General features: G+C 35.9%; 2 protein-coding genes and 2 long non-coding RNA genes across 8 annotated transcripts; 3 read left to right on the top strand and 1 right to left on the bottom strand.

The window, feature by feature from the left end:
• The first annotated feature begins 279 nt into the window (after positions 1 to 279).
• EMB976 (Tetratricopeptide repeat (TPR)-like superfamily protein) lies at positions 280 to 9,162 on the top strand. Of its 4 annotated transcripts, XM_088860992.1 has the most exons (8): positions 425 to 889; positions 3,682 to 4,007; positions 4,146 to 4,460; positions 5,483 to 5,587; positions 5,810 to 5,897; positions 6,435 to 6,556; positions 6,843 to 6,907; positions 7,555 to 9,162. In XM_088860992.1, exons 2-8 carry the CDS (start codon positions 3,713 to 3,715, stop codon positions 8,110 to 8,112), a joined length of 1,548 nt encoding a protein of 515 aa, XP_088717118.1. In that variant the 5' UTR covers positions 425 to 889; positions 3,682 to 3,712; the 3' UTR covers positions 8,113 to 9,162. The 4 variants fall into 4 exon arrangements, with proteins under 4 accessions (XP_088717117.1, XP_088717119.1, XP_088717118.1 ...); XM_020673386.2 differs by lacking the exon at positions 425 to 889 and having other exon boundaries at positions 2,617 to 4,007; XM_088860993.1 differs by lacking the exons at positions 3,682 to 4,007; positions 4,146 to 4,460 and having other exon boundaries at positions 311 to 889.
• Positions 9,163 to 13,079: 3,917 nt separating this feature from the next.
• Positions 13,080 to 19,944, bottom strand: LOC148782917 (uncharacterized). The gene is made up of 2 exons (XR_016051376.1): positions 19,754 to 19,944; positions 13,080 to 13,343 (listed from the first exon to the last, which is right to left on the bottom strand). It is a non-coding gene; the product is annotated as an uncharacterized LOC148782917 (long non-coding RNA).
• Positions 14,837 to 21,363, top strand: LOC148782916 (uncharacterized). Of its 2 annotated transcripts, none has more exons than XR_016051378.1 (3): positions 14,837 to 15,133; positions 19,778 to 20,152; positions 20,347 to 21,363. It is a non-coding gene; the product is annotated as an uncharacterized LOC148782916 (long non-coding RNA). The 2 variants fall into 2 exon arrangements; XR_016051377.1 differs by having other exon boundaries at positions 14,838 to 15,133; positions 20,101 to 20,152.
• A 307-nt stretch (positions 21,364 to 21,670) lies between these two features.
• On the top strand, positions 21,671 to 26,506 carry LOC18443850 (NADH-ubiquinone oxidoreductase-like protein). The gene is made up of 3 exons (XM_006854031.4): positions 21,671 to 21,857; positions 25,665 to 25,749; positions 26,181 to 26,506. The coding sequence occupies exons 1-3, from the start codon at positions 21,738 to 21,740 to the stop codon at positions 26,288 to 26,290; spliced, it is 315 nt and encodes a 104-aa protein (XP_006854093.1). The 5' UTR covers positions 21,671 to 21,737; the 3' UTR covers positions 26,291 to 26,506.
• Positions 26,507 to 26,983: the final 477 nt, after the last annotated feature.

The following is a 26,983-nucleotide window of genomic DNA, read 5'->3' as shown; positions in this document are numbered from 1 at the left end:
TGTAAGATTTGGAGTGTTCATGTTTATAGGATATTTGTTAGAAGGTGCAAGGTGGTCCAAACAAAAAACTTTAAAAAGTTAAAAAATAAGTTTAAAATGAAATGATATAATCGAAAGCAGCTAGAAAAAATAGAGAGGCTTATAGCTTCACTGATAGATGGATGACTCTGTGTAACTAAGATTTATATAATCGACCTCAAATAATTCAAAATAGTTAAAAAAAAAAAAAAAAAGGAAAAAAAAAACAAACTAGCTGGTGGAAGGTCCCAACGCTCTCGGGGCTACTACTGACTTACCTTGAACACTAGTTTTGGTGATTTTATATGACTACACGAACAACTGGTCCCAGACCACTCACTCCCTCTGCAAGTGGTAATGGGTGGTGATGGACACACTCAAAAACCCCTTCTTCTCTCCTCTCCCCACACATAAGCCCCTGCAAAAACCCTCTCCCAAATTCCCCAAGATCACAATAACCTGTTGCTTCACTCTAAGTGATGGAAATCAGAGACACTACAATTCCCAGAAAAAGAAACCACTATCAGATAACAACGCAAGGAGAATAATCAAAGAGAAAGCAAAGTATCTGAGCCTTTTGAGAAGAAACCAGGGTCCTCAAGCTCAAACACCCAAATGGATTAAGAGAACACCAGAACAAATGGAACAGTTTCTGAAGGATGATAGAGATGGACATTTGTATGGGAAGCATGTGGTGGCCGCCATTAAAACTGTGAGAAAGCTTTCGGAGAGAGCAGAGGGGTCTTATGATATGAGGGAGGTGATGAGGGGGTTTGTTATGAGATTGAATTTTAGGGAGATGTGCATTGTTTTGAAGGAGCAGAAGGGGTGGAGGCAAGCTAGGGACTTCTTTTCATGGATGAAGTTGCAGGTATTTGTTTGCTTGCTCATCGGTTTTTATTATTTTTAGATGTTTTTTGTGGAATTTTGTTTGTTGGGTTGGCGTTTCTTTGAATGTTTAAACATGTTATATTGATAACTTCAAAACTCATATTTATTTGTGGGTGCTTCACAATTTGTTTCTTGGGTTTCAAGGTTGAAGCCGCAGAAACGCATTCACTAGTTTGTGGGTTTTCATTTATTTTATTTTTTTGGGGTTGGTGTTTTTATGGGATTTAAATACATTTTACAGGTATTTTAAGAAACCACATTTAACAATTTTTTCCTGGAACTTATTTCATGTGCTTCCCTTATAAGTTCAGAATATACATTTTTTCTTAGAGTATGGTTTGCATAAGGTTGCATTATTAAACAATCCAATTAAGCGCACCTCCAAATTTTATCATAAGATGTAATTTTGGTGTAAAAAATTCTAAGAATTCTTTGAAAATCTATTTCTACTCTAATTATAAAATTTTGAACTCCAAAAATAGTTCAAAACAAGTAGATCTATAAACATATGAAAATCTTGAAAATGAACGGCTTAGATAATGTGTTGCAAGTCCACTATTTTTGGGACTCGAAATATTTTTCTTTTTCATATTCATACATCTCGATGTCGCGATAATGAATTCGAGGGTTTTCAACATTAAACAACATTTTCCGATGGATTTTTGAAGTGCAACTTTAGTTCTACATTTTAAGGTTGCAACCTTATATAAACTTTTTCCTTTTTCTTATTAATTCCTGGTTTATAGTTGGATGAATTCTGTTAGTTAGAGATGCTTCATTGTGGTGCCGTTTTGTTGGTAAAACTTAAATTGGTAAGAGGACAATATAATTCCAAATTTCCCAATTTATATTTGAGAACTGCATAGGACAAATAATCTTTAGTGCGATATACAATTTTGGCTAATAAGATGGATTCTGGGCTTCATCACATGTATTTGTATTCCTTGATAATCTCTGTTTTGTGTGGCTTTTCTAAATCTTTGTTAAAATCTGAAAATCCACATATTTTTACCTAACAAACGGCATAACAAATAGAAAATCTTTTGAGGTTTGGCTAGAGTGATGAGTGCAAATAAGAGAAATACGCATATGTATGCATGTCTATGTGCAATTTATGTTTGAATGCTTGCACAAATACGTAATTGCTATTCCCATATAATTTTCTATGCATGTTTAGTGACTTTCCTCTGTCGACCCAACCATGAATAAGGACTGTGGCAGTAGCTCATTGGATCCCCTCATAATTTGCATGACATGCCAAAAGTTTGATATCTATGCACAGAGAAACTTTACCCATACCCATAGCTTTGATATTCACTGTACAAAAGAAACACAACTGCCGGTCCAACCAGCATGGGTCACTCCACGAAGCTATCCTTTTGTGTCTCGGGCCCCCCTTGACGATCACAAATGCCACAATGAGAGAAGTAAAAGATGTAGACTTTTGAGGGCACCAACAAGAGCCTAAACCTTTGTCCTTGTGGAGTCTACAATCCCGAATATGGTTGAATGATTCTCATAGCGTTCCTGGAAAGTTCGGTAAACTCCAACGGCCAGTTTCCTTAAAACCCCCCTTTCTTTCTAAACTTCACTACAGTTCTTCCTTTCTTATTATGCCATAAATCTTCCTGTGTTTCCTTTAAAAAAAGAAAATACGTTGCTCATCAGGAAAAGCCTGATACATTTTGTGCAGCTATCTTATAGGCCAAGTGTAATTGTCTACACAATTCTTGTGCGCATCTATGGCCAAGTGGGGAAGATCAGTCTTGCCGAGAAGACCTTTGTAGAGATGCTTGATGCAGGGTGTGAGCCTGATCAAGTTGCTTGTGGTACCATGCTCTGTGTATATGCTAGATGGGGCCACTGCAAAGACATGCTTTCATTTTATACAGCTGTAAGGGAGAGAGGCATCATACCTTCTGTTGCAGTGTTCAACTTCATGATTTCATCTTTGCAGAAGCAAAGCATGCATGACACAGTGATCCAATTATGGGAGCAAATGTTGGATATTGATGTGAAGCCTAATCACTTCACTTACACAGTAGCTATTAGCTCATATATAAGAGAAGGCCTAATGGATGAATCACTGGACTTATTTAATAAAATGAAAAAGTCTGGATTTGTACCAGAGGAACTAACATACAGCCTTCTTATCAACTTGTCTGCAAAAAATGGTCGGGTAAACGATGTGATGGAACTTTACAAAGACATGCAGTGTCGAGGGATTGTTCCTAGTAATTACACTTGTGCTTCAATATTGAACCTTCACTATAAAAATGGTGATTACTCAAAAGCCCTTTCTCTCTTTCTAGATATGGGTAGGAAAAGGATAGCTGCCGATGAAGTTATTTATGGCATACTTGTTAAAATCTATGGTAAGCTTGGCCTTTATGAGGATGCTCAGAAGACTTTTAGTGAGATTGGGAAGTTGGGCCTCCTTAATGATGAGAAAACTTATGTGGCAATGGCCCAAGTTCATATTAGGAACCGAAATTATGGCAAGGCTTTGAGCCTCTTAGAGCATATGCGCTTTACAAAAATTGAGTTTTCCAGTTATGCATATAGTGCATTGCTTCAATGTCATGCTGGTAAGGAAGATGTGGGGTCCGCTGAAGCTACATTTCTCTCTCTAACTGAATCTGGTTTGCTTGATGCAGCTGTTTATACTTGTATGTTAAATTTATATGTAAAAGTGGGTCTTCTAGAAAAGGCCAAAGTACTTACTATTCAACTAAGAAATGATAAAATAGAGTTTGATATCGACCTTTATAGGGCTGTTATTAAGGTCTATTGCAAGGAAGGAATGATAAATGAAGCTGAAGAATTAGTAAATGCAATGGAAAATATTGGGCTTGTCATGGATCAGTTCATTAAGACATCTTTGATGGCTATGTATGGTGAATGTGGAAGACTCCAGGAAGCGGAGAGACTCTTTAAGTCCTTAGATAATCCCGACAGTGTTGCTCTCAGTCTGATGTTTTCACTCTACGATGAAAATGGCCATGGGCAAGAAGCCAAAAGAATGCTGATGCTTCTACTTGAGATTACAGGTGGCTTGTCTCTGGCGAGCCGATTTATCAGCAAATTCATTAGAGAAGGCAAGCTAATTGTGCTTTGAGTTTCTTGCATTTGAACTATAGGGAAATTTAGATTTAATCATGAAACGTCTATAGAGAAGAGTTGTCATTGCTATTTTTTCTTATGGTGGACTAAGAAAGACCTTTATTTGGTTGCAGGTGCAATTAGCAAAGCTGTATCTCTCTTTGATGAAATGCTTGAGCTTGGTTGCATGCCCGAGGATGTGGCAATTGCTTCTCTGATCAGTTGCTATGGTCGGAGACGGCAGCTTAGAGAGGCTAAATATATTTATGAAGCAGTGTCAAACTCATGTCCTACACTAGCAAGACCTGTTTATAGCTCAATGATTGATGCCTATGCCAAGTGCGGTAAATTGGAGGAGGCATGCAGTCTTTATGAAGTAATGGCTGAGAAAGGATATGCTAAGGATGCAGTCACTTCTAGTGTAATGGTCAATGCTTTTACCAATCATGGTAGGTATGAAGAATCATAAGACAACTGATAATCATACATTCATTCTGTGCTATGAGTCTCCAAGGAAGCTTTTGGGTCGTCTACTAGATCGGCATAAATTCTAAAACAAATTTGCAGTTGATTTGGAAATGGATACTTCGTAATTCTATGAGAATGTATATTTATCTAATAGATTATGGAAATTCATGGGCCACAATGGTCTTACCATCCAGTGAAATGATGAATGGAGATGGAGAGGGATTTAAATCTCCTGTTGGGGTACTGTGCTGTTCTGGTGGTCTCACTCTCTCATCATCATTCATCATTTCACCTGGAGTGAGAAGTCCAATGGACTATGGTCCCAAATAGTCCATTGGATAGCGTGCTCTTTCATAATCTTATTTTAATATGTGAAAGCATATGAATCCAAGAAATAGTGTGCTTTCTCATAATCTTGTTGTAATATGTGGAGGCAAATGAATCCAAGAAAACATAGCGCCTGTGGAAAGGAGACAAATCCCTATCATACTGTGAATTTGAATCACTGAAGTTCCTCCATCTCATGATGCTCCAGATCTCAACTTCCTTTGCATTAACCTATCCATCTCCTTTAGCATCTTGTTGAATCCCTTGAATCTTCCCAAGGATAGCTGAAGCTTTGATAGCATTATGATATAACCATTTAGTTATCCCATATACTTGTTTATCTACTACCAAATGAAGCACTGGCAAGTCTCTCTTTATACCATCCAGATGATCTATCAATGTAATCGTATGTACGTCTCCTTGAGGAAATTATTGGATTGTGATGTTTTATAGTTCTAACCGTCTATGCATGAAGACCCACAAGCGCATATGCATATCGATATCTATGTATTTCCATACATCTACCCACATAAATGCATTTGTTTGGATGTTATATCTAACTTCCTGCCTATGGCTCACCTACCTATACACATATAAGCACACATTTAATTGTTTAGTATATACTATTTTCAGTGGTTTTTTGCAATTGACTTTTTGATGCCATGATTGGTTGTAGGCAAGTACCAAGAGGCTGAAGATATAATTTATAATAGTTTCCGAGAAGGTGTGGAGCTTGACACTATAGCATACAATACTTTTATCAAGTCCATGCTAGAAGCAGGTAGATGACCAAGCTTACCTTCTCTGTTTACTCCGAGTCGCTAAAGAAAGTTTTTTATATAATTTGATCATGGCATGGGAGTTTATTTCTACAGAAAAAAAAAAAAAAATCGACAAAATTATTTACTTAAACATAAAATAATGGGAAAAATTAGATGGGTGTTATTTCCAATAAAAAATAAGTGGTTTATATTTTCAGTGAAAATTTATGTTATGTCTACAGGAAAGCTGCGGTCTGCAGCTGATATATATGATCGCATGTTGTCTGAAGGTATTGCTCCATCAATACAGACATATAGCACTATGATCAGGTAAATGTGGGTTCTAGCTAGCCTATACTCGATTCGTCAAATGTAAATTTACGACTTCTGTACCTTATGTCAAAAAGGACAGGGTATGGATATCTGTTGGGGCTCTCTCTCATTGTGGACCATCCAAATGCTTGTCTTCTCAGCAGAAAGATGCAAATGTTACCAGTTCATGAAATTGCTTCCCATAACTTAGTCATAAAATAAAAGAACCCCATAAACTAAACCCCCTCTCTCTCTCTCTCAGAAGAGTCGCAGAGGTTCTTTTAATTTTGGCATGATCCCAAGTGAGATGGAGAAAGTTGCCAGCCCCCCTTCTGCATCTGTAGTGGGAGAAACCACCTGTGGCCTTACTGTGCATGCACATGCATGCGGACACCGAAAGAAAGGGGGGCCCACGTTTTTCTTATTTTTATTCGTTTGAAAAGTAGTTTGTGAAAGTGATAAGAATTGCAATGAAATCTTTGGCAGCCAAGTATCTTCATAGTTTCCCTCCTTGAGAACTTATTGGTACCATTTCAATTTGTACTTTTTGTGTAGTGTCTATGGCAAGGCTGGAATGTTGGAGAAAGCTATTAAGATGTTTGACATGGCCCAGACATCGGGGTTAACTTTAGATGAGAAAGTTTACACTAATATGATAAGCTACCATGGGAAAGCCGGTAAATATGCGATTTGCTCATGAAATATCTCATTTTTGCATTTGTCTGCTTTTATTTTATTTAATCAAAGGTGCACATGCATATGCATAGTAGCTTAGGGGTTTGTCCTTTAACATGATCAAGGGCTTGGCATATATTTTTCTGCGAACAGTAGCTGCAACTTTTGCATTGCATATGCAGTTTTGCTCTCCAACTACTAACATGACTTCTATAGTGGGTAAGGTGCATAAATTTTAAATCTCGTCATCATTATTTAAGCTTACACTAAGTACACTGTTTTTCTCAGGTGATACAGAAGCGGCATCCTTGTTATTTGCTAAGTTGAAAAAAGCAGGGATACAACCGGGAAAGGTATTTTTCATGTTACAAAAGTGTGTGTGTCTGTGTTTGTGTGTGTGTGTGTCTGTGTTTTTGTGTGTGTCTATGTTTTTGTGTGTGTGTGTTTGTGTGTGTGTGTGTGTGTGTGTGTGTGTGTGTGTGTGTGTGTGAGAGAGAGAGAGAGAGAGAGAGAGAGAGACGTGTTCCTCTTCTCCTTTTTCTATTTTAAGTTTATACAGAGCTGAGGCTCTAAACAATCAAATTAGAGCCCACCTCAAAAATTTCACTAGAAGAGGTTGTTTTGATGCCCAAATACCTTTAAATTGATCATCTCAACATCAAGATGCATGGATATGAGAAAAAAATAGATTTCAAGGTTTGGAAATAGTGCATTTTGTAATGTATTTTTAGACCATCAATTTTCAAAGTTTTCAAGTTTTCATAGATCTGTTTGATCTACACTATGTTTGAAGCTTTAAATTTTATAATTCAAGATGAAAATATATTTCAAGGCTATCACAAAGATTTCCATATTGAAACCGCATTTCTCGACATTATTTGAAGGTGGGTTTTACTTTGATTGTTTAGAGCCTCGGCTCTATGCAAACCGCACCCGTTAGTTAAACCACTTAAGTTTTCGTCAAACCACCTCATCTATTCTATTTTTCCTTCTTATGCAGATAAGCTACAACACTATGATCAGTGTGTATGGTGCAGCAGGACTTCATTTTGAAGCCGAGGAGCTTGTCCAAGCAATGAGGGGAGATGGGTATTCTCCAGATTCCTTCACTTACCTTGGACTAATTCAAGCTTATACATCTTCTGGTAAATACTCAGAAGCTGAGGAGATTCTTCATACAATGCAAAATGATCAAGTGAACCCTACTTGTTCTCACTTCAATCAATTGGTTTTTGGTCTCGGAAAAGCTGGGCTTGTTAGTGAGGCTGAAAGAATCTATGGGGAAATAAAGAGACGTGGTGTATGGCCTGATATTATATGCCAGAGGACTATGCTTAGGGTCTATTTGGAGCACGGACATGTAGAGAGAGGAATATCTTTCTTTGAGGAGATCAGTGAGTGTATTAGACCTGATGAATTCATTCTCAGTGCTGCTGTTCACTTATACCAGTCTGTTGGAAAGGAGAGTGAGGCTACAATTATTTTGCATTCTATGAAGGATGAAGGGATCTCGTTTCTGAAGAATCTGAAGGTTGGGTCTAAAAATTTTGCAGGCTGATTGTTATTTGTGGATCACAGATGAGATTTGTGGTCGCAAGAGCTTGAGGTGGTTTAGGGTTCTGTCACAGTATTTTCATGTTTTTCTTGGCTTCAATGGTTTTATGGATGAAGAATAGCGCAATAGTGCTGCCAAGTCTGGCTATATGCTGAATGATACATGGTGATGCTGATGGCTAATATGGTACATTATATATGATGCTTATGATGGTGATGGTGATGACGATGATGACGATGGTGCTCATGGTGGCAATGGTGATTTATATATAATGGCATAATGCTCGTCAAATGATGCTCTGTTTTCTTTGGAGACTAATGGCGGTGGTTGCTATACCTTGAAAATAGGTGATCATGTTGATGATGGTGAATCATGGTGGTATAGATGATCATGTTGATGATGGTGAATCATGGTGGTATGGTGGATGGTGACTGATTGTTGTATTGCTCTTGATAATGGTCGTGGTCACATATTCTTAGATGATGATGGTGGGATACTGAGAAGCATGCCTATGCTGCATGTTCCTCATTTTCTTCAAGGAACAATGGGCCAATGTCGAAAGATTAATGACCATGAGCAATGTCAAAAGATTCGACGCTCCTGCAGGAGCATATGCTGCCCATTTACTCCCTTGGGTACTACTCAATAAAGGGCCGTAACTTGGTGCTGGTGCTGCTTATGCAGGGTCCTGGGGGTGAGATGGAAATGGTCCTAACCTTTGGTTTTTATGCATAAAGTGGTCGCTCTCAAGGCGCACACCTGCGCTCTTGTGTTGGCTACCCGAGCTTTTTACCGTCACATCCCCTTCGATAAAACTCAATCTAGGAGTTTTTTTAAGACCCCAAATTCTGGTGTTGTAACCTCTTCAACATAGCCGACCTTAAAAAAAATAAAATAAAATAGCATGGCGTATGGTTAATTCCATTGTCTCTGATACTCAGCCTACTCAATATGGGAGATTAGTATAAGGTTGTTTTTCTCACTAAACTAAAGAATATCAACTTCAACTGTATCAATTAAATTTGATTCTTGGAGATAAGGTATTTCTCTAAATGAAGGACCGCATATCAGTTGGGTTGGGCCTTTTGCTATCAAGCTGCAAAATATGTGGTGGGCCTTCTGCTGTCAAACTGCAAAATATCAGTGTTTATTTTCCTTCTACTTAATCATAAGAAAATGGGCCTTCTGCTGTCGAACTGCAAAACATCAGTGTTTATTTTGCTTCAACTTAATCGTAAGAAGAAGTCCTTGTATGTTTTGTAGCCGTGAATTCATGTAAAATTTGAGAAAACGAAAATTAAGGAACATGTGTGTACAATAAGATAAAAAAATTTGAGTATGAACACCTCACTTTCACAAGTAATGTTAATACGTATGTTTCCCCTACAATATAAAAGATGTATACTTCCCCTTTCATCCAACGATCCAATTTAGATCAAGTGAGCCATTAACCATTTAATCTAGATCCGATGTTTCAGAGTATTTTATTTTTAATTTTTTTCTACTAATTATATGAATATGAAATTTGGTACGTGCTATCATCTCCATAGGGCGTATTTAAATAAAATATTTAGAAAATATTTTTAATAAAATAAAATGATCAAAATATCTTTGAAATTTTTAAGGGTATTTTAGTCATTTTATTTCATTGAGAATAATTTTTATATGTTTTTATAAATGTGAGTTCAAGAGAGGATTGGATGTTCAATTTTTGGTTTCAAAATGTTTTGTATAAAAAAATAAAAAATAAAATAGTATAGAGGGTGAAATTGTGATTGGCGCTAAGTCGTCCATTTAGAATGGATAGTAGGATAGAAGAAGTATAGAAGTTTTATGTTGTAAAAGAAGCATAGAAAACTTGCCCATTGTCTACATGACACACCTCTTTTCAGGTTAGACCCACACAATAACCATTTCTCCTCAACTGCTTTCAACATCACACTGAAGTTCTTCAGTCATGAGAGCAAATAGAAAAGGTCAAACATGGTCCCTTCGTTTAGTGCATCTTGTGGCTTTAGAAAAAGTTTTTGGTTTACCATTTATCAAAGAGAAATAGCTCTAAATAAGCAACTATAAATCCATTTTCTCCACTCAATTTCAAAGCCCACTATCCCCATGATCTTACACAAATCCTATGACTTTATTATATGTTTTTTTCCAAAGGAAAATTGTTTCATGCGGGCTGGATCGTGTTTCTACAATACGCGGTCCAGAGGTATAAAGCATCCGTCTTAAAGATGGATGCACATAGGTGGGCCATCTAAAAACAAGTGCAACCAACGGTTCCAATGTTTTCCTAATATAATTATTATTTGTAGTTTTCAAAAAAAAAAAATTGATGTTCATGATCTTCATGTCAAAGATTATATATTTTCTAAAAATTAGGATCAAATTATATTTAAAAAATATATTTATTTCCAAGCCCGCATTTCTACAAAATGCGGGCTGGCCGTACAGAAACCGTGTCCTTTTCCAAATCCACTTTATATATGAACCCATAAATATTTTCAGCTTTCTTAGAACTTATGCGCTATTGAGCCTCCTTTTACTGAATGCTTATTGGGGGCTTGCAATTACATTGGCAGCACCTTCTAGCCCTAACATTAAACAATGATCTTGTATAAGCTAGTTAGTAAACTAATGGGTCTAATATGATTCAGCCTCTTAATCACCAATTTTTAGGATTTTATTGCTATAAATGTAGCATTAATGGCTTTTTTTATCACCCCTTTGAAAGAACTCTTCCATTGTATCAATAATGTTAGGTCTTACTATATCCGAGAAATGATGGAAAAATCCTAACGGGAGCCCATCTGGTCTCGGAGCTCTATCCCCAGATAGACTAAACATAGACTCTTTGGTCTCAGTCTCAGAGAATGATCTTTCCAACCATAAATTCCATCCAGCAGGCAACTTTTTAAAAGGAATCTCACTGAAGTGAACATTAGGGATTTAAATTGAAGAAACTGCATTTCCATAAGGCTTAACAATCGCCATTTCCAGCCCCTCTGTGTCTTTTTTAGCAAATACATTGAATCTTCAGTGAATGCTATTGAATATCCTCCTAGTGTTAGCTGTGGCTTGAAAAGATTTAGTATTCAAATCTCATTCTTTCAACCACTTCACCCCTTCACCCTGGATCTTTGTCTCTAATAAACCTCATCGGCCCTCAATGTTTCACGGAGTTCTTTATTGAGCTCAATCCTTAATTTAACATTCTACTCCTTTCAAAGGCATCTACCAACTCAAAAATTTTCAATATGTCCTCAATTCATTTTTTGAAATTAGTATTACCTTCTTCCAAGCCATTAACTTTTAGTTTTATGAATTGCACATTTTTTGCCAATTAATATCCCCTTCAATGACTTATCACAAAGGCATTCAAATTCTCTTTAAATAATTCATTCACCACCTTATCATCAAATTTGAAATATGATCTTCCCGACTGATTAACCCCACTTTCCAACAATAAAAGCATATGGTCAGAAGACAACTTCGGCATTGTCCAGAAAATAACCAATGGAAATAATTCATTCCAAGCCGAATTAATTAAGAATCGATCTAGTAATTTATTACAAATATTTGTTAATTCAAACCATAATTCATTCCTGCGTGATGCAGCATCAGAGCCATATACATGGCATAACAACGACTTACAAACCATTCTTAACATACATATCCGTTATACTTTGCGTTATTATGGATGCACCAAATAGTTTCTGGTATTACATGTATGTCTGTTTTTTATCTTTTATAACGTAATTTTTTTAAAAAGATGACTTTACCTTTTTTCGGATGTTGAATAACAGAATTGGAGGGTTTTTCGGATGTTCGAAAATAGGCCGAAAGTTCAACGTTCACATTCCCATTTTCGGGTGTTGAACATCCGAATTAAAGGGTTTTTCGGATGTTGAACATCTGAAAATGGTTTCGGATGTTGGATATCCGAAAATGTCTGACTTTGAATTTTCAGAAAGTCTCTGGATTTCACAGTCATTTTCGAATGATGAACATCCGAAAATATGACATTTTTGGATGTCCAACATCCGAAAATGTGATATTTTTGGACGTCCAACATCCAAAACCATTTTCACAAGGAATACAATGTATCGACATAACCCTTCAATTCGGATGTTCAACACCCGAAAATAGGAATGTGAATGTTAAACTTTCGGCCTATTTTCGGAGGTTGAACATCCGAAAAACCTTTCAATTCGATTGTTCAACATCCAAAAAAGGGTAAAGTCATCTTTTTAAAAAAATTATGTTATAAAAGATAAAAAACAGACATACATATAACAACGTAAACTATTTGGTACATCCGTAATAATGCAAAGTATAACAGATATTTATATAATTTTCTCACAAAAAAAAATGTACAAGTCTTCTATCCCATTCTGACCTAATATATGGAAATCAAGGGTTAGGGATTTTTGTTTCTTGCAAAAACATCACATCTTGGCACTCATTTTTTGACCAACATGGGCACCTCATTCTTTCTTTTCCTATTCCCAACCCTCATACATTCCAATTATTGTTTCATTAGAATCATCATTTTCACTCTCAAACCCATTCGGCACAACACAGAGAGGCGCTGCCTCAAAGCTATAATTTTTATCAATTTCTTCCATGTTTTTAGATGAATTCCTTTTATCAGTAAAAGATTTTCATTCAACAATCTTCCTCATCACATGTAGCCAATCCCATTTAGTTGAAAAAAAAGCTCTGACTATAATAATGATGATGAACCTCCTTCTTCACATGAGGTGTCATCGCCCAATCCTTTGGTTCAATAAATATAATATGAGCCATTCAAACCCATCAGAACTTTCTAATGGAGCATATATCACATAGGCATTCTCATGATACCTAATAGAGAAGGGAATTGCTGAAGGAAAACACTTCCAACATTACCATATTCTTTTATATTGACCATCTTACTTTCAAATTCTTTCTCTAAGGGAAAATGATTTAATAGGACTACAGTCCTATAAAAAATAAGTAAACATCACCTCATAACTCATCGAAAATTACAATTTAAGTATTAGAAGAACTTTACATCAATCATCTCGGCTTAGACATTAAAAATATGTTTTTTTACATAACAAAATTTAAACATTCAAATTTTGAGAAATCTGTATCTAGCCAATGTTACGTTTTCAAGGGTTACCAGGGTAGTGAAGACATGGAACCATAGCATGGCTGAACTGGTATGCACTTCTTTATCACCGCTTCTGAAAAATAGTGCATTAACAAGATGAAGAATAAGATGGTAGAGGGACAGAAGGATAAGCAGAGAGAGAGAGAGGGTCCTAATGAGACAGAAAAATCGGAGGTCATGAAACTAAGGCCCATAGAATTCATTTTACGAAGCATGATATGATTTGCATGATGGCAAAAAATTCAAGTCTCACTTGGATTCTCCGTGATCATAATTTTGGGCCTCAAGATAGTGTGGGACACAAGTTTGCATTATCAAACGTGATTTTCTTGTTTTAGTAGTGTAACTTTTTTTAATTACCCAAAATTTTGATATATTTGAATATTTATGTGCAGTCAAATATACTCTAATACTTGTAAAAAAAAAAATGAAGAAGGATTTCAAGCTCTAAAAAAAAAACATATTGTAACAAATTATTTAGACCATGTATTTTGTGAAAAGAAAATGTATATTGTCTATCAGGTTAATATGTAACGTGTATATTGTAATCAGTATATATGGAAAAGGTCAGTATAATATTTGGTAGACAATATACACTTTCTTTTTACAGTTACAAAGAGGAAAGTATAGTGCAGACACCCAGATCCTAATCAAGGAAGCAATGGAAGACCACAATACCCTGGGCAAGTTATCTCGAAATTCGAACCACTCACACCTATCCTGCCACAATTGTAAACTGGCCCCCATGAACCCAAATCATTCGGCATAGCTTGAAACACTGAAAGAATGCCTCTAAGGAGGAAGTAAGGTAGACCAGAACCCAAGACTACTGAACTGGAGGGAATTCGAAAGTAGAAGGTTCCAACGCCACTACCACTGGTGTCGGCACCACTCCCAGTGCCGACCCAAAATGCCTGACACACTAGTTAGACACGATGACATGCAAGAGAAGGAAAAGGCTCGGCACCATTAGCAACAAACTGCCCGACACTCAAGTAGACACGACGACATGAGAGAGAAGGAAAAAGGCCCAACGCCACCTCTGATAGTCAAAATTGAAAACAACTTGGATGTACGGACCTGTGTCACGAGTCACTATGGATTAACACATGTCGGAAGGAGTAACATGCAAGCGTGTCACCCTCAGATTGAATGGGATATCCATCAGCTGTCGGTCGTATGATGACACACTAACACTCGGTTGATACCAACAACACTTGGAATGGCGCCAAAGACAGTCAGAATAGCGATGAATTTTGATTCGTCAACCAATGGTACAGAAAAATGCCCAGAAGGCGATACATGGCAAAATAAATTTTTGTCAGAAAGCCACTCCAAATGGTGCCAATGGCATTGGGCCTTTGGAACTCCCCCACAAAGTTGTACCTTGGTTAGAGTCACATGATTTTGGAGTATTTAATTTTGTTAACAGTAGTTAATGCTAATTTATGCTGGTCCGGCGCCATTGCCAGTGGCGTCAAAGGCAGTTCAAATGGCGACGAGATTTCAAGGGCCCAGATTGCACTAAAAACGATGATTCTAAAACTATTTTGTCTATAAATAGAGGATTCCCCCTATGAGTCCAAGGCCAAGAATTTTTACAAAAGGTGCGAAAGCTCTGTCAGACCGAGCCTGGACCGAGCCCTAACCCTATCCAATCCGAAACTGAACCTTAAGCCCAAACTCTCATACCCTCAAAACCACACTCTAATATAAAAGAGGATCAGATAATTTGACTTTCCGGATCCTCTTCCACCTATATTCATTTTCCCGGCAAACCCCAAAGGATTAGGATTGATTGTGCAACAATCTACTCTGAACTAGCACCAACTTTAGGTGCCGAGCCTAGGGCCCAGTTCTAAGGTATCATTTTTCCCGTTAGTTTGATTTCATTAATGGAATTTATAAGTCCTATTTAGTTTCAATATTTTCATGTATCAGTTTTCCTTAGCTTCATTTATTGCTTTTTGTCACACCCCAAGAATTTACAGTACTGTTATTCTTGAGATGTGACGGACAAAACATATATACATCTATTGATAGGACAAATTTACAGTGGCGAGGTCTTACAAAGTAAATAAAGAAAGCTAGTACAACAACAGTATCTTCCAAGGTTTATCTTGACTAGCACTCAAAATGAATCCGTAGTTATCCTGAAAAAATGTTTACCATAGTTTGATGAGTTTGGCTACTCAGTAAGTGATCATCATAATCCTAAAAATAATCATGATTGAAAGATATCAATATTTTCAAAAAGGAGATATATTAACAGAAATGCATCAACAGTTTCACTTTCAATAAATGCATAACTAAGTATAATCCGAGTAATTGAAATGCTTATAACACTTTTAACGGCAGTACATAATTCAAAGGATTTCACAAAATACCCTACTGGCGTCCCAAGTAGGTCACCTATATACCCCATCAGCGTCCTGATGGGTCCACTTAATCCCTATCGGTGTCCCAGATAGGTCCACTTAATCCCTGCAGGTCCACTTATACCTCACCGGCGTACCGGATGAGTCCACTTAATCCCTACCGGCGTCCTAGATAGGTCTACTTATACCTCACCGGCGAACCGGATGAGTCCACTTGCATACTTAAATTATTTCTTTAAACCTCTTTAAACATTCGAAAGCAGCAATATCATGTACTCAACATATCACTAAAATCATTAATATGAATTTCACTTAAACCATTAATAACAATCACTCTATATAACATTTCAAAAATAACCAATCAAATATCTTGGGCTCAAATTTAGAAAGGTAACAGTTTGTAAAGGCATTCTAGCATAATTGCCAATTTAATATGTAATAAAAAAAAACTCTTATAAAAATTCAAGAATACGGAATTATCACAATTTATGGAATATCAATTCACAAATAAACATTTCACAACAATACTATAATCAATTGCAAAAATGTCAATTTTTAAATAATAAGGCAGTCATTTGCACATGAATTTTACAATGTCTAAATATTCAAAACAGTAGAAAAAAATATCACAATTTTACTAAAAGCAGAAATATCACATTTATTTCTAACAATAGACAAGAAAAATAAATAAATTTATTTTTCTAATTTACAGCATTCAAAATTTCTAACATAGATAAAATATCACAATTTTTATTAAAAAGATTATTTTTCAAGATAATGAGGTCACGTGAGCATAAAATTTATCGCGCCTAAAATTCATGATAATAAGCAGAAATAATTATTTGATTTTATTTTTTAAAAAGAATGAATTATTTTTCGAGACAATGAGGTCACTTACACACAAAACTGATAAAATAAAGATCCTAGACGGAAATATTACTATTTATTAAAAATAGACTATTTTTCAGAAAGACGATGTCACTTACCCACAATTATTTGAGAAGGAGCTTCCGATAAAAATTCGGCTAGAGAGAGGAGTTCACTGTGTTTCGACCAGAGAGAAAAATCTCATAAGTTTTCTAAGGTAGGAGTCCTCATCTCTCTAAATTTAAATTCTACTAATATATTATTTTATTTTTTTATTACGTTACAGGTGTGAGCGTTAGGTTACGCTTTAAACGACTAAAGCCCACGTCAAGCGTAAAGAAGCTTTTCGTAAAGAAGCAACAAAGCTTTTAAACGAAAAGCTTTGAAAAGTAGAGATGGTCCCTAAGGATCACCATGTTCAAACGAATCATCACGTATTAAAAGTTTATTTTCTTCTCTTTTTTTTTTTCAAAAGTTTAGGATTGTTACACTTTTCTTTAGATTCATTTTTCTTTGAAACTCTTTGTTAAATCCCCTCTCTTCACTAAATATTTCAAAACCCCTCTTGAACTCCAAGGCTAAGCTATGTAGGATGCCGACTTTGCCGGCGGTCCTAGCGGGATAAGATCTTGTGGCTTGATTCTCGCCCAAAACGTAATTTGACATGATATTTTCTCTATCAACTATTTTGACAAGTTGACTAAGTTTCTTGCCCACATTTTCGAGCATAAACATATTGCTACTAGCCATTAGATGTCAAATTAAATGACGTGGGGGGTATCATAAAGTTCAATTTTCTTTTTTAACTTTAAGTCTAGTCAATGACACTCACAACCACCCGATTTGAAACATAATGCACAAGAGTGATTGTGAACTCATATTAAAAGTAAATGGTCACTTTGGATACTTTACATAAATAATTGCATTTTTTCATCCTGAATTAAATAAGGGTGTGGTTTACATACGGTTGTCAACCTTAAGCAATCAACGTACGATGGACCTCTATATCTTGCTTAAAGATGGAGTGTAGGTTTCGAAAGCCCTTATGATGGCCTAAAAATCTGTTTCACAACTAATTATAAAATTTTAAGTTCCAAAAACGTTGTAGATCAAGCAAATCTACAAGTGCTTAAATTTTTTGAAAATGGACGGTCTACAAAATGCACTATTTTTATGACTTGAAATCATTTTTCTTCAATATGCATATATCTCAAGGAAGAGATCCATTGTAGGGTTTTTTGACACCGGAACAACTTCTTTGGGTGAATTTTTAAGGTTCACCTTCTACAGTATAAGGTTGGCACCTGATATAAACTTTTCTAGAATATAATGTATCAATAATTTATTTAAGAAAAAATATAGTTTATGAATAATTTGTCTCTGAAAAAAATAATATCCCAAGAGTGAATAGAGACCATCCAATTTTTGGAGGATAAGATCTAAGTGTTTGAATGCTCAAAATTCAAAATTGTGAAAAAAAGGCTAAAGGGTGTCCATCTGGCCCTAGGAATGCAAATACAACCCTTCTTAATTCTTCAACCTTCACTTTTCTTTCCAAGCCAAGGATTTCTTTCCAAGCCAAGGACACTTCATGTGGTAACATTTTAAATGGAACTCCTTGAAATTACCCCGGAAAGGCAATTTCGAGGAAAACGCTTTTTTAAAGTGTTTAATGAATTTAATTTCCCATTCCTCCTTATCCTCCTCTCCCACCCCCTCTGAACTAATACCAGGAACATCATTAAGTCTTCTTTTATCATTTGCAATAGCATGAAAAAATTTAATATTCATATTATACTCTTTCAATGATTTAAGGTTGAAAGAACATAAAAAGTACCTTATTATTAACCATTTAAAAGTTTTCGTCGATTAGAGATTAATATTTGGTGGTTAGGCTTGGAGACATAGTCACAACTAACCAAACATCGCACTAGAACGATTTCAGCAATGAACGAAAACATATAATTTAGACAAATAACATAATAGAAATCATATGCTAATGGAAATAAATGTAAAATTTACATTTTAGACATACCAAGCCTCCTATAAAAGTCACTTGCTAATGGGAGTAAATTTTGCTCTCGTGTTTAGTGACAACAACTACCACGAATTTAAAATTATTGAGATTTTACGACGAGAAAATAAATATCTATGATGAGTGTGTACGCTATACTCCCTCGGGAGTATAGTATGGTTTACTTCTATGCCCTCAGCCAAAAGTCCCCCTTGGGTTTTTTTCGTTTTTTTAACTTTCGCTTTTATGTTGCAAAGTACTCTAGATTGCTTTGCTCGCGCTGCAAAGCCTTCTATTTTGTAATATGAAATTTTGGGAGCTACTTAAGAATTATTAAATGATTATTCTTAAAAGAAAAGTTTTGAAATTGGGTGCCGTTTGTATAGAACTTAGGCTATAAACAATCAAATTAGAGCATACCTCCAAATAGTATTGAGAAATGTGGTTTCTATACTGAAAATATTTACGATAGCTTTAAAATATAATTTCATCTTTATTATAAAGTTTAAAGCTTCAAAAATAGTGTAGATAGATATGTCCATAAAAACTTAGAAGTCTTGAAAATTGACAGTACAAAAATGCATTACAAAATATACTATTTCTAAAACTTGAAATACATTTTTTTTTCTTACGTCCATTCATCTTAATATCAATCGAGATGATCAATTTAGAGATATTTGTGCATTAAACAACCTCTTTTAGTGAAACTTTTTAGATAGGCTCTAATTTGATTGTTTAGAGCCTCGGTTCTATATAAACTTTTTCCTTTGAAATTTGAATTTTCAAACACATATATAACCATCTAAAACTTGGATGGTCTTTATTCAATCTTGAGACATTAGTTTTTACCTACTTACTATAACTACTTACTATATTAAACTGTCAACCTTAAGTAACCGAAATAGAGACTTAACATTAAAATGCTTATAAGGGATACTGGAGTAATATCAATAGTAAGCCACATATTATAAGTAGTTTGATATATTTTTAAGCTACATACTACACGAATTATCATAACAACTGTAAATTGTATTTCACAAACTTATAAATGTTTCTAAGCAAAATATTACAAACAACTTTAACAGACTGTTACAAACTGAATCAAGCTTAAACAAAACTAACAAACTGTTACAAACAACTGTTACAGAGTGAAGCAAGCTTAAACAAAACTAACAAACTGTTACAAACAACTGTTACAGACTGAAGCAAAGAGAGAGTACTTACAGTATGCACAAACAATAACTGCAGAAATCTTTCCACTCTGGTGGACAGTGGCTTGGCAATAAAGAGTGGTTACAATCACACATAGAGAGAGATTTTTACAAATAAGAGAGGAAAGAGGAAGAAGTTGATCAAGAGATAGGGGAATTGCTCTGAGGAATTGCTCTGAGGATTTTTTCTCCCTGTTTCTTCAAATGGAGTGGTGCCCTCTATTTATAGAGGAAAAAGGGCCAGGATGGATGCCAAGTGATCCGTCTCGATTATTTGGGAAGGAATCTTTCTTTATTGAGAAAAGACGGCTTGATGGAAAGTTGGAGACAGGTGGACGACTTTGTTGGTGGCTTTTACAGGCGGCATTTGTCGTTTAGCTTTAGTGGGCACAGGTGGTGGCTGTCGCATCAGGTAGTGGCTGTCGTATCAATCATTTTTACTTTACTTTAGTCACGTCTGCTTTGCTTTAGTCATTTTTGTTTTGCTTTAGTCATGTCTGCCTTGCTTTAGTCACATCTACCTTGCTTTCTGTCACATCTTCTTTTTGTCACATCTGCTTTTTGTCACATCACATCACATGTGCTTTTTTGAAATACTTTTGCAAGGTATGAAGGAGAATCTTTGATATATAAATCTGGAATATGGTACGTTAATACAATGTATGTTTTTGGGACATTCCATGTCCTGATGGGTTTGGTGTGTCAGGTGGCACTTCTATTTCGGGGTTGCTGGGTGTGCCGGATGCATCATGAATTTGGACATTTTCTACCTCTTCTTCAAATATTTTTATTAATTGTTTTTCTAATTCTTTCTTGATGGCTTGGGATTTTGCTTTTTCATCATGGTAATATTCTGCCAAACTATTTGGGTTGGAGTATAAATGTGAGCCATATGCTAAAGGGATTTGTTTGAGCTGTATATTGTCTGGTTCAATATTATGGTAGACAAAGACGTCCCACCATTTTATGGCAATTTGTTTGCCTAAACATGTCATATATTCAAAATTATTCGTATTATTTGGGGTTATCACAAAATTCCATTTGACGATCCATGGTATCTGATACATAGCAATAAAATATAGGTGGTAATCTATATTGGGATCACTCCCATTGAATTCAATAAAACGGTTTTGAGAGAATTGCAGAGGTTCAGGTAGTATTTGGGTTAAAGATCCCCATGTTGCAAACAAGTTACGAAACCAGTTTGGAAATGGAGTGTTTACAGGTATTTTAAACTGTAAGAACCAAGTGTGAGAATTATATGGGTTTTTGAGTGTCAGTATGTTATACTAGGCATCAATATAATCAGCATGTTTGTAGTGAGAGAGTGACGTGACTCTAAAATAGAGAAAAAAAGAGAAAGTGAGGGCATATTTGTTCTAACTCCCATTTGACACTCTAATTTGAGGTGTAAATATAAGAATTTTAATTTGAGAAGCAAATATAAGAAAAAATAGCATAGAGTTTAGAATGAAATACAAAAAATTTTAGGTGATAGGATGTCTTGAAAGCATAATTTGGGTATCTACCATTTTCCTCTTTAAGATATTGCGAGCAATAAAACTGAAAGGGTGCAGTTGGCATAAAGATGCATCCGTAGCTATAGATGTAAGGTGCACTTTCAAATTTATCATGGTATATAATTTTGATATAAAATGTTCTAAAGATTACCTGAAATTTATTTTTATATCTAATTATAAAATTTTAAAATTAAAAATAGTTAAAATCAAATAAATCTATAAACATAAAAAAATCTTGAAAGTAGACGATGTAGATAATATATTGATTTAAAATCTTTTCCGATGGAATTTTGAAGTGCATCCTTATATAAACTTTGTACAAACTGGAATCTATAGTACCGTCTATTTCCGGGAGTTGAGGCGTATTTTCGTCTTTTTGTTTAAAAATGATCGCGGGGATACCATTGCTCGCTATTGAGAAACACTGCAAAACAAAAAGAAAGAACAGGAGGATTGAGAAACAGCGAGGAGAGAGCAATGGCTTCGGTTAGGAAATTAGGGTTTTCTTTGCTATCAAATGTTCACAGAAGCAACAGCGCCATCAGTACCCGAAACCTTTCCTCTCTTGTCAGCGCCCACACTGCGAAATGGATGCAGGTTTTAATCTATTTAGTCCACATCTCCATGAATTTGGGGTTTCTGATGTTGATGATTCTTTTTTCTTAACTTCTCCTGTAATTTATACAATATTCTTTGTTTCTTTATGCGGTGGAATTTTCTTCCCTGTTTATATATAGTAATTGGATTCAATTATCTAAATCGGTCTTGCTTTTTTTTTGCTGGTGATTATATATTGACTAGACAATGTAAATGCTATGATTATTGAATCGTTTATATTAAAATTTTGGTTCATTTGAATATTTTCATTTGTGCGTTATAGGGAATTCAGATTTTTGGTGAAACATTATGATTAAGATCTATTTCTGTATAGCGAGTTCAGATTTTTGGTGAAACATTATGATTAAGATCTATTTCAGTATAGCTTTTTGATCAAAGTTTTAAGCATGTTCTGGATGTATTTTTTTGATAAGTATTCTTATAATTACATACTTCTTTGTGGTAGGTGAATCTCATACTAAACTCTTTTTTTTTTTTCATTTTTGGGAAAGAAGACATCTGAGTCTTTTGACTGATCCAAAATTTGAAAAAAATAATAGTTCATTGAAGGAAACTAAGAGAATTGGTATCAATCATGCAAATAAATTTTACTTCTGAACTTTGTGGTCATTCCTCTATACATTAAACAAAAATATGTTAACTTTGAATGCATAGACCATATAATGGACTTAAGTCAAACAGTTATGTTCTTCCAGTAATAGTTTATCCTCATTTCTGGGAATGTCCTATTTTGAAAATTCTATATCCCTGTCTGTCCCTTCTCACTTTTTGTTGGGGAAGATTTTACTTATTTTGTGGTGGATATAATTATAACTGCTCATAAGTATGTTAAGACTTATTAAGTTGCATCAAGGATGCGAATTCATTAGGTACTTATTGCAATCAACTCTCACTGGAGAGCAACTCACTGTCCCAAATCCCATTTGAACCAATGAATTCGATTACCGATCATTTCATCGGTCACTTTGGAAAAACGAATAAACTCTCACATCTCTATGTTTGGATGGTTTTGAGTAAGTTAGACTTCAATTAGAATCCAAATGCTGTTGGTCTTTAATATGGCTCTGCAGTCCAAAACAACAGGCAACTTTATACCCTTGCTTTTCTGGTGCTCTTTTTGACCTATAAAGTCAAAGGTTGTTAGTGAGCCTATCGTTCAAATTTGACCCAATTTGGTATCCACAATAAGGGGCTGAAGTGAGAGTCACTGCTATCTATACATGTTTGAGACACTGGGACCACAGTCTATGTATCTATGGATGGTCTACCTTACCAGACTGCAGTCAATTGAGAACCTAACCTAATCATTTTATTTCAAGCTCAAATTTTGATGGACAGTAGCGGAACATCTGATGGGGTTTTGGGCATAACAATCCACTGCCCTGATTCCCAAAATGCCTTTCTGGATATTTCTCAATGTCCCAGCTATTCACGGAGCATGAGAAGCAGATGAATAATTATCACCACCAAAATCAGAGCCCCGTATTTTTCCAGAGAATCTCTCAATTGTTCCAGAGCAACTAGAAAGAGAAACTTTAACCAGAAAGAAATAAGTTCAGGTAGGATAACTATCCAGAAATATTCGCAACTCCATCATGTATGATATCTTTTTTGTAGACTTTCGCCGGTTCCCGTTGCTATTGCAGGCCTTACACAATCGATCAGATCATATACCTATTGTTCAAATTTCATCCAATTTGATGTCCGATAAGGGGTTCAACCATGTTAACGCCAGTCCTCTGCTTGCTTAAGTCACTAGATCGCAGTCAAGCTTCAATTTGACTAATTTAGATATGTCCTAGTTGGGGTTTAATGGTTAACCACTTTCAAAAGAGTACTCTTTTGAGGACAAAATCCTGAACTCTTTACAGTTCTAAATTCATTGGAATTCAGATTAAGTCTTGGAAAGGATAAGGTTGACCTATGTTTGTCACTTCATAGATCCTAATCCTTGGATAAATGCTAGATTTATGTGTATCGTGATCTGGATAGACCAAAGTGACACATAAAGATAAGTTTATCTTACATGTCCGATGAACGTAATAAGTAATGGGAGATCACATTGGCTCCTAGCCAAGGCTGAGTAACTCGGCCAAGTCCAAGTTGACTGAGCCGAGTTTTCAAACCTTGTGAAAGGATGATTTGGGATGGACGGTTAAGAAGTGCACAATAAAGGAGAAGAGCACAGGGCCTATAAATGCTATAAATAGGTCTTGTCAACTAGTCATTCCAAACATAGGGTCTTAAGTTGCATATGGAAGTAGAAAGATGGGTTGGGAAATGGTAATTTGAGGGAAAGATACTAGGATTTGTTTGGCCAGGCAGTGAACCAAGGTGTTACCCTTCATATATGTTTTGAGGGCTTTGAGCATAACACACTATGGATTCCAAAACTGCAAAGGGATCTAAAGGATGCAGAAATCCAGACCTTGTTGAAGCTATTGCAGAACTGGAGGGCTTCTATTACATGCTAAGAGGGATGGATGGGATGGTGTGGGCTTCTCAATGTGGTGGCAAGTTCTCGGTTAAATTTCTCTACAATACCATAACCAGGGCAGTAAAGGACAACCATATTATCCAAAGGGTATGAGCGATTCGTTGTCCACCAAAGACTCAGGTTTTTGCTCGGTTTTTCTTCATCCCCTGACCAATAGGAACGTGATCGTACTGGCTATGTGCTTGATATGCAGAATTGGTGCTAAGACAGTTAATGATTTGTTCCTACTTTGCGAGTTAGGTATACTTGGTATAAACTGGGTGATGCCTCAACCCTTGGAGGCGTTGCTTACACAATGGTGCTCCATTCCTTTACCAAAAGGAGACTGCACTCTGTTGAGAATGGCGCTATTAGCTGTGTTATGGATGATATGTATAGAATGGAATAGCAGGAGTTTTAAAATAAGTCCCAACCCATTTGGTGGCTACAGGGCAAGGTGATGGTTACACTGATTGTATGGGCTAGGACACAGAAGGAATCCCAGGGATACACTTTTCATGTGATTTTCAAAATCAGTGTGAGGCCATTGGCATGTGAAGTCTGCCCAAGAAAACAGGTTTGGACTGTGGTACACCCCCCCCCCCAACCTATGGGTATTGTGAAGCTGAATTTGACAGCTTCTTCAGGGCAACCCTGGACCTGCAGGGATTGGGAGTCCTTCCTGATCGTCAGGGCAAAATATACTTGTCGTTTCTGGGGTCGCTGCCATGGGGAGGTTAATGAGGCGGAGGCAAGGGCCTTGTTGATAGGGCTAAGGCGTATTGACTCGAGGTGGAAGGAGCTTATTGTCGAACTCCATTATACAGATATTATAACATGGTCATCGAAGAAGGAGGAATGGTCATGGAGCTTACATGATTTGTCGAGATTTTCCTTTTGATAGAAAACATCAAGCTCTCTGTCTCACTCAGGGAGGGATTCAAATGAGATTGTAGACTCCCTGGTGTAAGGCGTTCACAAGACAACCTTACAAGTGACATTTTTTTATTCTTAGAGATGTCACACCCAAATTTGTGCAGGATTTATTTTTGTAAATCTCAATTTTTTAATCTTTGAAGTTATGTTAACAATTACAAAAACAAGTAAAATCACTTCCCAATATAAACTGTACAAATGTTGGGTTTTATATTTCAGTTTACCCTGGATATGTAAACCATTCAAGGGGCTTTTTTCGAATTATTGAAATGCTTGATCTCTTTGAACTTTGAAGCAATATCTTTTCTGAATTTGCTTTAGTTGGGAGCTTTCTTCTTCATAGGTCTGTTCTTCCCTTTTTTTTTGTGGTGCAGGACACTACCAAGAAATCTCCAATGGAGTTGATCAATGAAGTCCCTCCCATCAAGGTCAACGGACGAATTGTTGCTTGTGAAGGAGGTAATTTTTCAAATCTTTGGACCTGATCTCTGAACATGTACAAATTTTTGGCTGTAAATTGGTCAGTATTCATAATGGCACATATTCAGCCAATTCTTGCACGAATCATGTATTAGAGCATACATTGACCAGATTATATGATTTTCTTTGTAGTTAGGGGAATGTTTTCTGCTTCTATTCTGGCTTGACGAGATTATATGGTTTTCTTTGTGGCTAGGGGAATGTTTTCTGCTTGTATTCTGGCTGATATCCAACTTTAGCTCAAATACCGCCTTTTATCTAAGTAGGAAAAAAATAAATTACGGGTGCATCCAAAATGTTTCTGTCAGTCTCGTCATGTAGATTTCCTACATATCAAACCTTCTAGCTAAAGTATGCACTTCTTTGTTTGCTTTGCTTTTTTTTTTTTAATGTTTTGCTTCATTTGACAGATAACGACCCGGCTTTGGGGCATCCTATCGAATTCATATGTCTCGACCTAAAAGAACCGGCTGTGTGCAAGTATTGCGGCCTACGCTATGTGCAGCATCACCATCACTGATTCATGGTGAAGTCTATCAAATGTATGTGGAATCATACTATTTTATTTGTACTTTCCAAGAAACCTTTTTTTCTTTTACTGTTTAGGATCTCTTTAATTTGTAGTAAGTGTTAATAAAAATATTGAAAGAAAAAAGTGTTTGCTTTCAAATCCTATGCTGTGGACTTGAAATTTGACATTTATTTGTTTGTCTTGGATGGCAAGTTTCTGTTGGAATTATCACATGATTGATGTCTTGGCTTTTTTATTATTGAATTATGGAACTTTTTTTTTTGGGTGAATAGAATTAAGAGGCTACAACTGAGAGAGAGAGAGAGAGTGTATGTGATTTTTGTTTGATAGAATTATGAAAGAGGGTTCACCACATGATGGTTATGTCAACCTTCTTGATGACAGAGTGAGTGTGTGTCCCCGGCTAGTCTTTCCTTTCATTTTAATGATAGATTGGGAGAAAAGGAGGTGCAAATACTGGAGTTTGATTGTTTTTTTTCCCCACTTGATTTCCGCTTCAAAAATCGGATATGAACCCTATTTTAAACCGTTCTAAATTTATTTCTGCCCTACATATGCATATGAAGTCTTTAAAATAATAACAGATCTGCTTGATCTAAGATCAATTAGAAGGACGAAAATGACAGATTTCGAGTTATGGAGCATCTAAAATATGGAGAAAAAATAAAAGTGAAATTAGAG

Source organism: Amborella trichopoda, chromosome 3 (assembly GCF_054954075.1).
Source record: "Amborella trichopoda isolate Santa Cruz 75 chromosome 3, AtrichopodaSantaCruz75HAP2 v2.0, whole genome shotgun sequence".
Classification (NCBI taxonomy): Eukaryota; Viridiplantae; Streptophyta; class Magnoliopsida; order Amborellales; family Amborellaceae; genus Amborella; species Amborella trichopoda.
This window is presented reverse-complemented; position numbering and strand designations above follow the sequence as displayed.

Bases quoted from the DNA above. Each gene is read 5' to 3' on its own strand.
- EMB976 (XM_020673386.2), top strand. From the start codon at position 2,699: ATGCTTGATGCAGGGTGTGAGCCTGATCAAGTTGCTTGTGGTACCATG. The intron at 4,461-5,482 runs GTAGGTATGAAG...GATTGGTTGTAG, and splicing joins CAATGCTTTTACCAATCATG to GCAAGTACCAAGAGGCTGAA. The intron at 6,557-6,842 runs GTAAATATGCGA...TGTTTTTCTCAG, and splicing joins AAGCTACCATGGGAAAGCCG to GTGATACAGAAGCGGCATCC.
- LOC18443850 (XM_006854031.4), top strand. From the start codon at position 21,738: ATGGCTTCGGTTAGGAAATTAGGGTTTTCTTTGCTATCAAATGTTCAC. The intron at 21,858-25,664 runs GTTTTAATCTAT...TTTGTGGTGCAG, and splicing joins ACACTGCGAAATGGATGCAG to GACACTACCAAGAAATCTCC. The intron at 25,750-26,180 runs GTAATTTTTCAA...TTCATTTGACAG, and splicing joins AATTGTTGCTTGTGAAGGAG to ATAACGACCCGGCTTTGGGG.